Source organism: Clinocottus analis, unplaced genomic scaffold (assembly GCF_023055335.1).
Source record: "Clinocottus analis isolate CAN_PGR_092001 unplaced genomic scaffold, fCliAna1.0.p SCAF_20, whole genome shotgun sequence".
NCBI lineage: Eukaryota > Metazoa > Chordata > Actinopteri > Perciformes > Cottidae > Clinocottus > Clinocottus analis.
Genome location: NW_027175932.1, coordinates 6,275,760 through 6,290,702, shown reverse-complemented (window position 1 = coordinate 6,290,702; position 14,943 = coordinate 6,275,760). Strand labels below are relative to the sequence as shown.

Below are 14,943 nucleotides of genomic sequence, written 5' to 3'. Positions count from 1 at the left end.
GGCGAGTCAGAGCAATCTAAATCGCAACTCACCGACACCACCGCAGCTACATTAGAAGGCGTGTGCGAGCGTGTGTGAGCATGTGTGTCTCTGTGTGTCTGTGAGATGAGTGGGTGGATAAGCTGAGCAATATAAGAATGTGCAAATAAAGCAAAACAAACAAACAAGCAGGTGCTGGGAGATACAGCTGATGTTTGCAGGAGACTTACGACATGCGAAGACCGATAGAAGCTTCCAAACACAGAATGCATACCAACACGCGGGCACGTGGAAAAGAAACGTCTCATTCATATACGCCTCCCATTCACACGTTCACATTTTCTATCTAAACCTACTTGGGATCTCAACAGGTGTGCATACGCCCACATACGTGCAAACAAGCGCAACTCCCCCGAAGGCACACACTTCCATCTGCAGTCTCGAAAGTCTCCCTGTGCAGTTGAGCCTCGGTACACAGTGCAGCCGAGTCTAGCCTTACCTCCCTGACTGGCTGCTAGTATTTACTGCAGGGAGGAGAGAGAATGACCCAGTTGTGAGGCAAACTGTTCTCTGCAGAGAGAGAGAGAGAGAGAGAGAGCGCGAGAGAGAGGAAGAGAGAAGGGAGAGGTGGAGGAAAGAAAAAGGTGTGTAGGGGCACTCATGGCCCCGAGAGACCTGTGGTGTGCAATGATTGGCCACAGGCGTGCAGGGAAGGTGGGGGCCGTGAGGGGGAGGAGGGGAGGCAGAGGGCTCACCTGCAGTGGTGTGTCCTCTATAGCTGCACAGACTCAGCCGCATATCACAGAGACTTGAAAAAAAAGGGGGAGGTAAGTCAGAAAGGGGAGGATGGAGACATAGGAGAGAGAAAGAGGCCAAGAATAAGAGAAAGAGCAATGAGTTGCTGCTACGGCGCCAAAGAATGGGAGTCATTGTAGAAATACGGTCGCTACATGCACTACCACTGATAGAAAATGGGAAGAAAATGGATCTGCTTCAACCAGTCATCCATCAGTGATTTTGAGAAAATCCATTACACGCAAAGTGATGAAAGTTTGTCTAGAGTGGAATGAAGAAGAAAGAGAGACATACTCGACAAGGAGCACATTACTTTGCCTCTGATAAACCAGCCCTGAAATGAAAAGAACACGGTTCTTCACTTGTCCTTGATCATCATGAGCCTTTAGTTATGATCCTCACACTGCACCATAATATTGGTAAAGGAGGTATTGAAAGGAAATTACACTGCGGCCATGGCAGGGTTACTGCTAGCCATCCATCCACTGAGCGGGAACACGCTGTGTGACTAGTTGCGAGACATTGTATTGATTTTCTACTGCTGGAGCACAAATTAACAATCGCCATGCAATCACTTGGTACTCGCACGCAGGCAAATGCCAACGCGTGAAACCAAATTTAAACGATAATTGAAGCACTGTAATTTTGTTGGGGTGCAGCATCTATTATAAACTTTTTCCATACCATTTAATTAAGAATAAATTACCTTTAGGAATTGTAAATTAAGGGCTGGAGAGCCCATGCCTTCACAGTCGGCTACACAAGAGTAATTAATGCCAATTCAGGCGCTTCTGCCAATGCACAGAAGAAGAAGAACAAGTAGCGGATTCATTGAGCAGCAGCCACTGAGGGTGATTCTTAACTGTTCAGCCACCTTTGACATGAGTAGAAGTCTGTGTAAATGTGTAGCTGTGTGTGTGTGTGTGTTTGTGTGAGATGTGTTTGGAGTGTTTCTCTGTAGTTACTGACTCATTGGTAAATCAGTGGAAGAGAGAAAAAGAAAGCTTGGACATAATTACATTCCCATTTGCAGGCTTGACACATTGATATGGCTGAAGAATGTTAATAGTGATGCTAATTAACTGGCTGAGTGGATCTAGACTTTGAGAGAGAGCCTGACAGGCGAGGTAGAGAGAAAAACCCTGATGTGTTGTTTGAGTGTGAGCATTTGAGAGATGTAACTAAGCAATTATCGTATGTCATCTGAAGCATGAGTGTTGTCAAATGCCTGTGTCAACACAAAACTATTTGGTTGCTGGAGAGATATCTGTGATGTATGTAGATTGTATTCCTCCTCCACCATGCTCATTGTCAGGCTTTCGGTTCACATCAGGATGCCTGTGCATATGCGTGTATACAGATGCAGCGTGTGTTTACAGAATATCTTTGTGTAGCTGTTTTACAAAGCCAGATGAGTGGCTAACTTTTGGTTTTACCGTAACAAATGCTTTCCAGACTCACAAAGGTCAAGTTAAAAATAAAAAAAGATAACCAGGAACATGGCTAACCTGCTACCAAGCAGATTTAGTTCAATTATAAGACCAGTACATTAACTCCGAGTTTATCAGCTGACTTCTCACAAGATCCAAACAAGAGCAAAATGACTGCAGAGTTAAATAAGCAGTATCAGGACAGCGTTGGATGAAATAAATGTGCATCCACAGTACATTTCAAGATATTCTTAACAGTCAATATATGCCAAGATTGTTGGAGTATATCCTAATAATTATTCCAAATAATGAATAATAACCCAAGAAAAGTAACTTGAACTGATGAAGTACTCGACGAGGTCTACAAGTTTTGCGATTTCCTGCTGAAGAACTAACCAACCTGACCCGAGATTTTATTTTATTTTTTTTAAACTGCAGGCACAAATTATACTTTGCGATCAAAGCAGAGCATTCAACCTTGTGTTCACCCTGAACCAGCGACACATCACAGTCAACCACAGTTCAAACTGCCGGGAAACGGAAAGATCAGAAGTTAGTCATTTTACTCTCTCCAACTTCTCCGCCGGCTCAAGCCTTTCAACCCCCTGTACACACTGCGGAGAATAGCCACTCGTATCGCTCACGGCTCAATAGGCTGCCACATACTGGTACTCTTCTCAATAGGTGCAGACTCACGAGAGTGAAATGAACATCAAACTCTATTTCACCGCTCTCACCCTCTCCTCCCATCAGACGGTCTCCCTTTACCCTTTCTCGACATTCTCTCCATCTCTGTAGCGTTCAGCCATCATTCCTGCTCGCCAATTTTGCCTTCTACACTCTCCCGGTCTCTCTTTGCCATTCTCTTCCTTCTATAGCAGTTCACCCACTCTCTCTTTCAGCTTGCCATGTCAGAAATGATCTGATTCAATTTCAGAAGGACGTTAAAATATCCACCAAAGCTAACATTCTGAGTTTCATTTAATTCTGACTAAGAGCCGTTGCAGCTAATCAGTCAGGGCAACATAAAGAGCATTCAGGTTGCAACGCCATTGTGCACGGACCATGATTCATAGCTGGAGGCTCACCTTGGCGACAAGCTGCCGCAATACAGGAGTTTAAAGCGATTGCGTGGTTCGGAGTTAGCCTGCATGTGTAAACATGGTGTCAACCTGCAGTGAAGCGGCTGGTTACCAAGGTTGGTTGTGTGTGTACGTGTGAGTGTGTGTGCACAAGCGCTATTGCCCTGCTCAGCCCCTGGCAGCTCATCAATTATAAAGGAGCCCTGGAAAGGAGGGATAAGGCCACGCTACACCAATGGCATCTATAAATACACACCTGAATGACACGTGTGAGGTGAACAGCTATTTTTGCAAACGACCACGTACGCACACACAAACACACACACACACGAAGGTTGACAGGTCAACACGCTGAACGCACAGGCAATGTCATCCACCAGATCAGGGCACTTTGTGTATCTGTTGAGTCAGGAAGGCGGAGTGCACAGCGGTTGCTCTCTGCTAACCTGAGCGCCATGTGATACTCCGTCTAAATCAGAGGAGAGATTGCTTTCCTCCCTCTTCTCTCCCGCCTTTCATCAACTAAACACAAGTGTGTCGCAGGATGGCCAAATGGAAAAGTTGAGGTGTGTGTGTGTGTGTGTGTGTGTGTGTGTGTGTGTGTGTGTGTTTCCGTTCTGGTCTGGAATGCAATGCTCTATCACACACTGGTGGTCCCTTTTCTTCTTCTACTTCACTCTCTGTTCCTGTGTCCCTGCACCTTTTCATTTTTCCCCTGGATTATTTAGCCCTCAGTTCATCTCGGCACCCATCCATCTGTACTTTCTGTCTCTCTTTCTCTCTCACTCACCCGCACCATGTGGTGCACATTCAATCTCCCAGCAATATATCCCTCACTGCATCAGTCCATCTGTCTTTTCTGTTTCTCCATCATGCATCCAACCATCTCTCTCTCTCTCTCTCTCTCTCTCTCTCTCTCTCTCTCTCTTGATCTCCTCATCTTTTTTTTTTCCAACTCTACGTCAGCTTCCCAATCCGTGCCCACTTTCCCTACATTTTCTATCTCTCCACGACATCAACCATTCCCCATTTCCCCCACATATTCCTCGTCCAGTCAGACCGAATGGCTGCTGGACGAGATGTTTTGTGTTGGCAGCTGGCACAGCAAGTATGGTGGGAATTGTGAGCACACAAGGCGAGCACTACCTTCTGATCCTCTTCCCAGGCCATTACTGGACTTCCCTTCTCATTAGCTGCTGTGATTTTCGGCATAGAATGTTCTAATATAGACGCAGAAACTCGTATACAAGTACGACACATACACAGACTATTTACCACCTCCCGAAATCTAGGGGAGAAATTGGTCTTTGGAAGGGGGCCTAAGCAAACATTGTGCACCAAGCAATTACCAGAAGAAGATGTATGTGGAAACAATTGGCCAGGAACAATGGTGCAAAAAAAAAAAAAAGAGCTGAGAAAAGGGAGCATAAGTTGCAGGGGGGTGGGTGGGGTGGGGGACGGGGGACGGGGGTTCCCATTGACTGATTCCCCTTGACATGCCTTTCTATCGACAACAAATAGCAGAGTAAAGCTGGGTAACAGACAGCAGGGAGAAAAACATCAACACATTAATATTGTGTGTGCTCAATCAGCCTTATAGCGGCGAGGTCAACGGCACCTCAGTCATCTTTTACCGGCCGAGCATCATCAGACCAGATCCTCCTAATGAGCAGTGAGTTGTATCAGCGTCATGTGTGTACAGTAATGTACGCTGCTCTGAACAGGAAGTGCATGTACAATATACCTTTAGATGTGACTGTGCGCGTGCATGTGCGTGTGTGCACGTGTGCGCGTGTGTGTGTGTGTGTGTGTGTGTGTGTGTGTGTCTGTACGTGTGTTTGTGTGTGTGTGATGTGTTCTATACATTCCATCCTGTGTGTGGAACAGTCCGTGCTACCATGGCAACTCACGAATGAGCATGCTTTAGTGTGTGCTGCTGCGCTAGCTGGTGTGGGTGCAGCAACTCGCGTACACACACACACACACACACACAGTGCCAAGGCAACTAGGACGACTGCTGAGGAATACTTAACAGTATGGGAACATTGACATTCTAGGAATACTGGCTGAATGCAGCAGCGGTTTAGACCACTGGGCAGAATGAATGGCTGCTGGCCGGGGCGATAGTAGCAGTGTGTGCATGTGTGAGCACCTGTGAAGAGCATTGTGTGTATAGCATAACAAGGGTGGGGAGGTGGTTTAAATCACAAACCACTGTCCACACACGCACATGCACGCGCACGATGCCTGCCTGCCGTCCTAAAGCATATTTCATCATTAGCTCTAAGCAGTTAATCCTCTGCTCCACTGACCATGGCTCGGCTCAGCCCATTTCAATAATCTGCATCTGGGGCTAACCAACCCATCACACACACCGGGAGAAACAAGCGTGCACACACACATACACGTGCGCGTGAAACAAGGACACAATCAACCCACTAAACATATGGTGCTGGTCCAGAGCAATAAATATCTCACGTAAAAAGCGCTGACACCCACACATTTATCCATCTATAATCTATTGTTCCAACGGCAGAGCCAGTTAGCACAGCTGCCCGGTTCATTTATTAGACTGGGAGTAGCACAGTAATGCAATGTTAATGTGAATATAATAAGACCAAAAGAGAACAAATGAACAACAAACAAATCAAACGATTGTTATCTGATTGGAGGTTTAAAATGTTGCTGAGCGAACATAAAAGAGTTATTTACCCTACAAAGCCTTTGAGTGGCCATAATAGGAATCAGTATCCTCATACATCCGCACAGAAAGGTGATGCGGAGACATAGGTTGGCAGAGGTGGAGTCAAAAGTGGGAGTTTGACCTTTCTCTACCCAACAACAAACATTAACCATTCAGCATTGGAATTGACGTGTTTGTCGCTCATGCCATTTCCCCTGACAACCTTAAATGACAGATCTCTCTCTCTCTCTCTCTCTCTCTCTCTCTCTCTCTCTCTCTCTCTCTCTCTCTCTCTCTCTCTCTCTTTCTCTCTCTCCACTACTCCTGCAAGCCCTAATCTTCTCCTTCAAGAAGCCATAGCTTTGCAAACTACCATTGATTCACCTCTCACTCTCCATCTGTCATGTCAATCTACCCCCTCCTTTCACTTTCTTGCAAATTCTTCCTCCATTTTTTTCACCATCACCTCCCTTCTTCTTCTTCTTCTTCTTCTTCTTCTTCTTCTTCTTCTTCTTCTTCTTCTTCTTCTTCTTCCCCACTATTGCTTTCCTTTCTTTCATCTCCTCTGTACCATCACTCCATGAAGTACGCCCCTGCCTGCTTTTACAGACACCACCTGTGTCAGAAACACACACATTTACTCAAGCTTCTTCAACCTCACTATTTGCGTGCCATGCCTTTGTCTGTGTCAGGTTCAAGGTTAGCTGCTCATTGTATCGAGCGCCAATGCTCCCCCATCAGGACGGACAGAGTGGAGATGCATTAGCACCTCGGCAGGTGGCCCTCAATCTCATCTCTTCACTCTCTTTCTTCTCCACCTCTACCCTCCACAACTCCCCCTCGTCCCATCTTCAACCACACCATCGGCGGCTCCATGGAGGTATCTGGCCAGCCTTTGTCCAACAGCCTGCATGGAGGCTGCAGTGCGTGTGTTCAATGGTGCATGCATATATGCTTCTCTCAATACATGCAATCGTGTGCGTGTGTGTCCGTACAAACGTGTACCTCTCATGCTAATGTGTAGTCTGACCAGATGACCATAAACTGAACCGAAGCCCACGGGGGGTTAAGGCTTTCCTCTTCACCTGCTGCTGTGCACTGACCTGCAGCAAATGGGTTTAAACCTTACCCAGCTACAGCCTTTTATCTCCATCACATCTCCATCTCCTCCTTAAGCCACAGACCAACGCACACACAGACTGACCGACAGACAGGCTGACAGAAGCCATATGGTCCATTCACTTCCAATGGCAGGAGGTAGCCATCAAAGAGCTCTCACAGCAACTCCACTCAGCCATGGACAGATAGACGGAGGGAGGGGGAGAGATTAAGAGAAGAGGAAGCGGGAAATTATGAAGAGAAGGGCAACCAGAGGTGGAGAAATGGAGGGGAAGCAAAGAAATAAGAGGAGAAAGAGGCGAGGAGGTTGGTGAAGAGCAAAGAGGAAGAGACATTCGATCAATTCAAAAGAGTCAGAGGTGAGGTGGAAACCAAAAGAGTGTGGAATAGGCATGGAGGTGTACAGATCACATAAGCCCCGTGTGATGTCAGGGTCTTAAGCATTGTGTGAGACAGTAAAGGCCGAGCATGGCTGTAGCTGTGGGCCGCTGTGTACAGAATCCTACTGATTCGACAGCCTGTTTTATGCTGACAGGAGGGTGTTATGAAATTCAGTTTGTCAATACGGACTTTACACAACACAGCCAGTCTGCAGCAGAGACATCTAAGGCAAGGGCTGTGAGTATCTTTATGAGGACAAGCTTGAAATTGGTAGATCATGAAAGTAAAAGGGAAACGTTTTGGCTGGTCCGTATTAGGAATTTGGTTTTTCCACCTGATGAATTTCTGTTATTTCTTCCCTGGCTTTTGCTCTCCCACATCCACAAAACGGATCAAAATCAACATGAGGCGCATCTTTATGAAGAGCTGGTGCAATTCACTCCATCACCACCACTAGTGTCTCGTCTCAAAGAGAACATCTCCTTTCTTTATGGACATACATAACGTGAAAATACTCAACATTAATGGAGTCTCATCACCATCGTCTCTGCTGCTATCTCAATTATCATTCTACGTCTCCTGTTGATCTCGAGTTTAGGTGAAAGTTGAGGTTAAGGTTAAGGTTAATATGTAGTTGTGATTATTAAGGTTGGGTTTAGAAGCTGGGTAATGCATTATGTTAATATTTAATATGTTAATTATTATTATAGAAGTATGACATTGTCTGTAGTCTGGTCCACTGGTCTCTAGACGAGTGAAATAGTGAAACCCCCATTACGTAAAACAAATTCACAAGCAAATTTCATTTAATTTACTCCGTTTCCTGCCTAACTCTACTTCATGATGTCATAAACGTGAGCCTGTAAACACTAGCATTTAGCTCACCCAAACACCATTGCATTAAAGTCAATCCACTCTCTTACCGTAACGCTTATATTTATTGAGGGTGACGTGTTGGTCGCCGCATCATAAATAACAGAAGAAAAAAACAGAAGGATGGTGAGTGAGAGAAGAAGTGAGAGAAAAGAGGAGGAGGAGGGGGATGGGGGGATGGAACAAGTAAGGTGGAGGAGTGTATATAAATCAACATCCATTAGCAGAGGGGTTATAAAGTCACTGATGAAGGAGGAGGACTGAAGCTCAAACCTTTTATTGTCTTGTTGTGGTCTTTTATTGCCTGTGATGTCATCTAATGGTATACAGTTAACGACAGGGGAGGGGAAGTATGTACATGGGAGGGGAGGATGGGATTGTAATGGGGCTGTGTGTGCATTGTGTGTATTGACACAGGATATTGATCACTTTTTGTTAAAGATGCTGAGCGTCTCTGGAGTTTATTTTGGCCTAAATATGTGCACAATATGGTCTTCATTCGTGTCGAGTTTGAAAAAGAACAGTGCCAAAATCCTGCAGACACGATTCTCTCAAGTGCCAATATGTGGCATGTCTGGAGAGATGCCAAGGGAAAGATGAAGAAAAGCTGAAAAATAACAAGGGAGAAAATATTTTCTAAAACCTGAAAACAACTTTTGCTGCTTTTAACTCTATAAGCCACAACACAACCCACTGCTAACTCACACTCATCACCACAGATGAGCGATAGGTAAGAAATACAATTCCATATTTCCCGGTTTAAAACATCTGTCTGCATGTTGGTCATTGTCACACAACATGCCTTGATCACGGCATACACAGACGGGCCGCAATCAACGCGCCTCTCAACATTGATCACTTCTTTGTTTTATCTTCCTTCCTTCAACTATCCACGTAGAAAACTTTCTTCCTTCCTTCAGGACGTGCATCATTTCAGGAATATAGTCCATCCGTCCAAACTCTTGCTTCACGCTCAGCCTTCCACTGCCTCCCTCAGTCGCTCTATCTATCTCTCTTTCCTCCTCTCTGCTCAGTGCTAGTTTTCCCAGGACCCGTGAGGCTCACTGCCCCAGAATTAGTCTCAGTCACGGCCCTACGATATATACGTGTGTGTAAAAGCGAGGACGTGGGAGTAAAAGCACAGGAGCGACCACCCTTCTATCACACCTAGCAGCAGTGCATCATCCCATTAGCCGAGAAAAAGGGCTGCCACATGGGGAGGGCACAGGGGCATGAGGGGAGTCTAGGGTGGAAGCAACAACACGCCAAAACCCAGCTTATCCAGTCCTGTTTAACTCTGAGGAGACAAATCTTGTTTAGCCAAGGGCTTTGCTGTCACACAGAGTGTGACATGTTTTTCAAGGGACAGACAGTTATGGTCAAAGATGTTCACAAACACGATGGCCGACACTCGCAGCTAAAGTACACATTCCCACAGCTCTGCAGGAGCTTCAACGCCATCAGTGTCCATACAATTACGAATAATGCCATAACAACCACTGCAACAAAACATAAAACACATTGCTAGATATTTAAAAATACAACTAATGTGACTCATAGTTTATTTAAGTTATAGTAAATTATGTATTTCATTGTATTCTGATCCCTCAATTTGCCTCAAGAAACAGATAAGAAACTTTGTCTAATCAATTCTGCAACATGCTGATCTGTGCTGTCTAGCAAGTTCTGCAACATGCTGATGTGTGCTACAATCTGCCCCTAGGGCTCTGGATTTTATTCGAGTCCAAAGTGAAGGAAAAGTACAGCCGATACTCCTGATACTGTGTGTACCCTCGTGTATGTGTGATATATGGTGCAGTGGATGAGGAGGATGTTGAGAGATACCAGATAGGCTTGGCTCTAGGAATAAAAAACCCTCAAGGGGCTCTCCTGACCCCCCTTCCTCCCTCCTCCTCCTCCTCTGCCAACCCTCAAAACACACACAGGCACATTTAAATTCTCTCCACAGTGAAGTACACACACTTCCTCCATTCACTCTCTCGTTCGTGAACACACACACCTCGTCCCCACTGCAAATGCAGCCGACTCAGCTGATTTGCCTGAAAGTCAATCTGCCTTACTACTACTATCCTTCCTCCAATCCAGCAGTCCCCAATTCCCAGCCCAGATTCTAACAGAGAGAAACCAAATATCTGCCTCCATCAATTCAGCCTTTATCCTGCATTCTCGCTCCTTACCTTCTTTACGCGTCCGCTTTTTGTGCCCACGAAGACCAGCGAGTGGTTCTTGTAGACGTACGCAATGACGGAGGACATTTTGTCAACAGCGTCAGAGAAGAGAGGCTTGCCACGCACCATCTCAGACACGCCCAGTGGCGCGTTCATGTCGAGGCCACAAAACTCATCGTCAATGGTCAGGAGCTGAGAAGAAGAAGAAGAAGAAGAGAAGAATACATCACAAATCTGATTCAGGCTTCATCATTAATACGATGAATACACATGGCTTGGCCTCCAGATTTCACATGAAGACGAGCACTTTGTGAATTCTTCTTCTGGATAGAGCTGCATGCCACAAAGGTCCTAAGTGGGGAAGGTTTGGGTTAAGTTAGGCAGAGAGTCTGATAGTGGTGTGGAACCTGGTTATCCAGATATAAACCTGAGGAGACCTCAATGAAGACATTAATGAAAATAAGAATGTTTAGTGTGTGAATGCATTCCTTTAAGGGACAGACATTATCGAGGGAAGTCAAACAAGGAGAAACAGTTTGTACGTGGAAGTTTGTGCGAGCATTTGTATGCATGTGTGCGTCTGCCTGTCCTTATGCAAGAAACGGCAAATGTGGAAAGAAGTAAGAGAGAGAGAGAGAGAGAGAGAGAGAGAGAGAGAGAGAGAGAGAGAGAGAGAGAGAGAGAGAGAGAGAGAGAGAGAGATGGGGATGGAAGAAGACTGCAGTCAGGCTCCAGCTCTGTAATAGTGCCAGAGGGTGCTCTGTCAGGCACAATTCCCCACCGTCCACCCAATGCTACAGAAATGCCATTGCGGCAAGATATTCAATGTGAAAAGATTCAAAGTGAGCTAGGTGAAAGAAAAAAAAGCTGCATCATCACACCGAAGCAAATCACTGCAATTCATCTAAATATATATATATGTAAAGAATTTGAATCAGAGTGGGGAGAAATACAACTCTTGATGGAGGTTCATCTGTTATGTGTTCTGTGTGGACATGCTGCTGTGATTTTCTTATTAAATGCAAATGGGTTTGTTTCATGAATTGTGCCTCTCTACATTTTATAGTTTGCATTCATGTGTTTTGCCCTGCCGGGGGGGATATTCATCGCAGTCACTGTGGGCAGAATGACTTATGGGTTTTGATAAGAGAATAATGGTGTTGGGGATTGGTCATTATTCTATGTGTATGGATGGATTTGAAACACTGGATTCGGGACTGAAGCAGACATCGTTCTTGATTGATAGCTTAGCAATGTGGTGGGTAGCTTTTGGGAGAGAGGCCTCGGCAGGTGACACTGCCGTTACGTTCTTTCAAAATGCACTGAAAACATCAATAATAAGATGAGATAGAGGGTATGAGTTATTAAACCCAAGAGTCATTGTAAGGACTTGATGGAAAGCAATTTCTGGCAGATTGATTTGTGTGTACAAATGAAGCTCTTGTAAGACATTATGATCAGTACTGGTCTGATATGAACGATTAGGCATTAGTAATAGATAATTACAAGCCTAACAAAAGCTTAGCTGACATTAAATTAATGTTCAACCCAAATGAAGCAAAACAAGAGATGGTGAAGTCTAACTTTTAGCTCATGACAAATTACCAACGCCTAACAGGAATATCCTTCTTTAGAAGAGAATGGAGAACAGCCACCAAAAAGATCTTTCATCTGGCTTCAACCTATCGAACCATTCCAAATCTACAGTTGCCGAGTGGTTTGAGCTGTCAGAGGTGGTGTACTCTGGGGGGAGGGGCAGGGGGTCTTTTAGTTTGTCTTATTTTCTGTTTTTTTTTACTCCTGGAAGTGCACCCCCTGGGCTTTCGATCAATCTCGCAAGCACCAAGTGTCTCCTCACAACCTTTCACTAAAGGCCATCATCATCATCAGAAGCCTCAGACTGAGCCACAGAGGAAATATGAGGCCTGCTTTCATTAGACAAATGGAACAAGGCTGTTGGAGACCACAATGAGCTCCAGGCTATGACACAGGGTTATATGAAATGGTATACATGATCGATAGAGACGACCTGAATTTGGGTCAAGATCATGTCATATGGTTAGGGGGTTGAGCTGAGGATGAAATGGAGCAAGGCCAAAGACAGGTGGAGGAAGGAGAGATGATAAATACCAATGCTCAAATGCCAAAGTGAATCATCAACAGTGATGAATATAAGAAAACTTAAGTGGACAATTTGTCCTTCAATTCAATACCCTCTCTCCTCCTCCTCCTCTATCCTTTTGAGGATGAGCTGTTGTTAAGAAGACACTCTCTACAGGTCCTTCATGTGGTGTCTCACTGCCAGATTAATGGCGCGCTGATGAGAACCAGGGTCACTGTTTGAAAGCACAGTACCAACTCCTCCCCCGCCCAAACAACAGTTCACAATCAACAGAATTCCTTCTTCTTTCTGAGTCGACACCGATACATGGTGTCCACTTACTGCTTGTTTCTCCTTTCACAAGTGGAGCTGTTTCTCGACATGCATTCGTTAACATTTCTTGTTTTTTTTGACAAAAGGAAACACCTTGTCTGTGTTGCCATCCGTTACGAGGTAGCCTCAACGTCCAGGGGTTCAAAGGTCAACTCGGTCTATTACACGCAAAATGGACTACTGTGTATTTGGAGCCTCGATGATTGAATGCGACCTCAAAAGATAATAAAAAGGTGCAGCCATTTCTCTCAAGAATAATTTATTTTACAAAAGAGTGAAAGTGGTTTTCATCATTAAAAATCCGTCCCATTATCCGTGAGTTTCTGTCAATACACGTGTGTTTCTCTGCGTAAGTGGTGGGTGATGTATGCTCAAGAAGGGGCTGCTTTTATGTATGAAAATGTGTGTGTGTGTGTGTTTTCGTCTCTTGTTACAGACACATGCTGTATTATTTCTACTGGTTGCCAATCATAGCTGCCATCTCGGGTCCCGCATTCTGCAATCTAATGAAATATACTTCATCTGTCAGCCCTTTCAGGAAGGAGACACATTTTCATTACGCCACCAGCAAAACATGACATTTGTAGTTGTGATGCCAAAGACGTCTCCAGTGAGAATACCAAATATTATCAATGTAGCCCTTGACATTGTCTGCCAATATGACACTGCTGTCACAGCTTCTATCACATTGCATGCCCCTTTTCTTTCTTTCAACTCATCTCATTAATATATTTTCAAAGTGAGAAGGTTTCCATTTTTTTCACTGCGTATTCTATCTCAAACATATCTGTCTAACTTCAGATGGCCAGTGCTTTGCAGGTTGTCATGAGGATGAATTGTTGTCTTCTTTTTCTTTGACTCTTAGTTTTCAATGACCTCACTCGAGGTGCTTGTATTCCCAGATCCCATTTTATTTACTTCTGCACGGACACAAGTTACGACTTGTTGCAGGATTCAACAAAATGTTCAAAAATATCAGCAAGAACAAAATGTACAAGTGGTGCCAACGGGGACCGCTGTTCTTCAATAAGATTATTTGGGTGTTTACTAGGGGCGGGGGGAAAAATCGATACAGCATAGTATCCCTATATTTTTGCGTGGCAAAATTGTATCGATACACGGAAGCTGAGTCCTGGAATAATAACAATTTATCAATCTATCAATATTAATTCATTTTTTGTTCACAAAGTTTTACCTTTGTGGACAATTTGCGGTTGAAAAAAAGGTAATAAATCCGAATACATCGCAATACTCAATGCATCGCAGTATCGTGATAATATCGTATCGAGACTTAAGTATCGTGGCAATATCGTATCGTGGGAGCTCTGGTGATTCATGTTAACATATGCTTACAGATGGCATCCAATGCATCTGGCTTGATTGTTCTCTGATTCAATTTCTCTGAACAACTGAAAGAAAGTAATGAAAAAAGTCAAGCCCCAGCCCCTTTAATATATGAACTGCACAAATTACTACTGGTACGGGTGTCACATCTGAATCTGTATTAATAACAGTGACTTACACCTCGAATGACTTGAAACTACAACCTTGATTCTTGCTCAGGTGTGAAAGGTATGTCAGCCAACGTCACGGCAGCGTAGCAACAGAAGAGAACGATGGAGGGTTCCTCCCAAAAGACAGGGGGACAGGAGAGCAGAGTCTCTGTAGCTGGACGGAGGCCAGACACCGAGGCAGAATCAGGTCACTCTCACCCATATCCATCTCTCTACTTCTGTTTGCCTGCCAGCACCGGCACAAAGAGAGCTCTCTTCTGGACTGTGCAGAGGGATCAGCAGATACAGACTGGAGAGAATGAGAGGGGGCAGCGGCCGCGCGCAAAACAGAGAGAGAGTTGCTCAACGCGATTAGTGGCGACTGAAAGCGATCCGCTCTCCAACGCTCTCTGATGTATGGCCTAATCTGGGCTTTTACTGGTGTGAGGGCCTGTTCCATTGGTTGCAAGTTCACAAAGTTAACG

The 14,943-nt window shown here is 44.8% G+C and overlaps 1 protein-coding gene across 2 annotated transcripts in view; it reads right to left on the bottom strand.

Moving 5' to 3' along the window:
- plxna4 (plexin A4) overlaps positions 1–14,943 on the bottom strand; it is a 208,483-nt gene that overhangs the window by 162,058 nt on the left and 31,482 nt on the right. For both annotated transcript variants that reach the window (XM_068585976.1, XM_068585977.1), the window contains exon 3: positions 10,541–10,723. In XM_068585976.1, the coding sequence (XP_068442077.1) occupies positions 10,541–10,723 (183 nt within the window). The remainder of the gene's footprint in view (positions 1–10,540; positions 10,724–14,943) is intronic.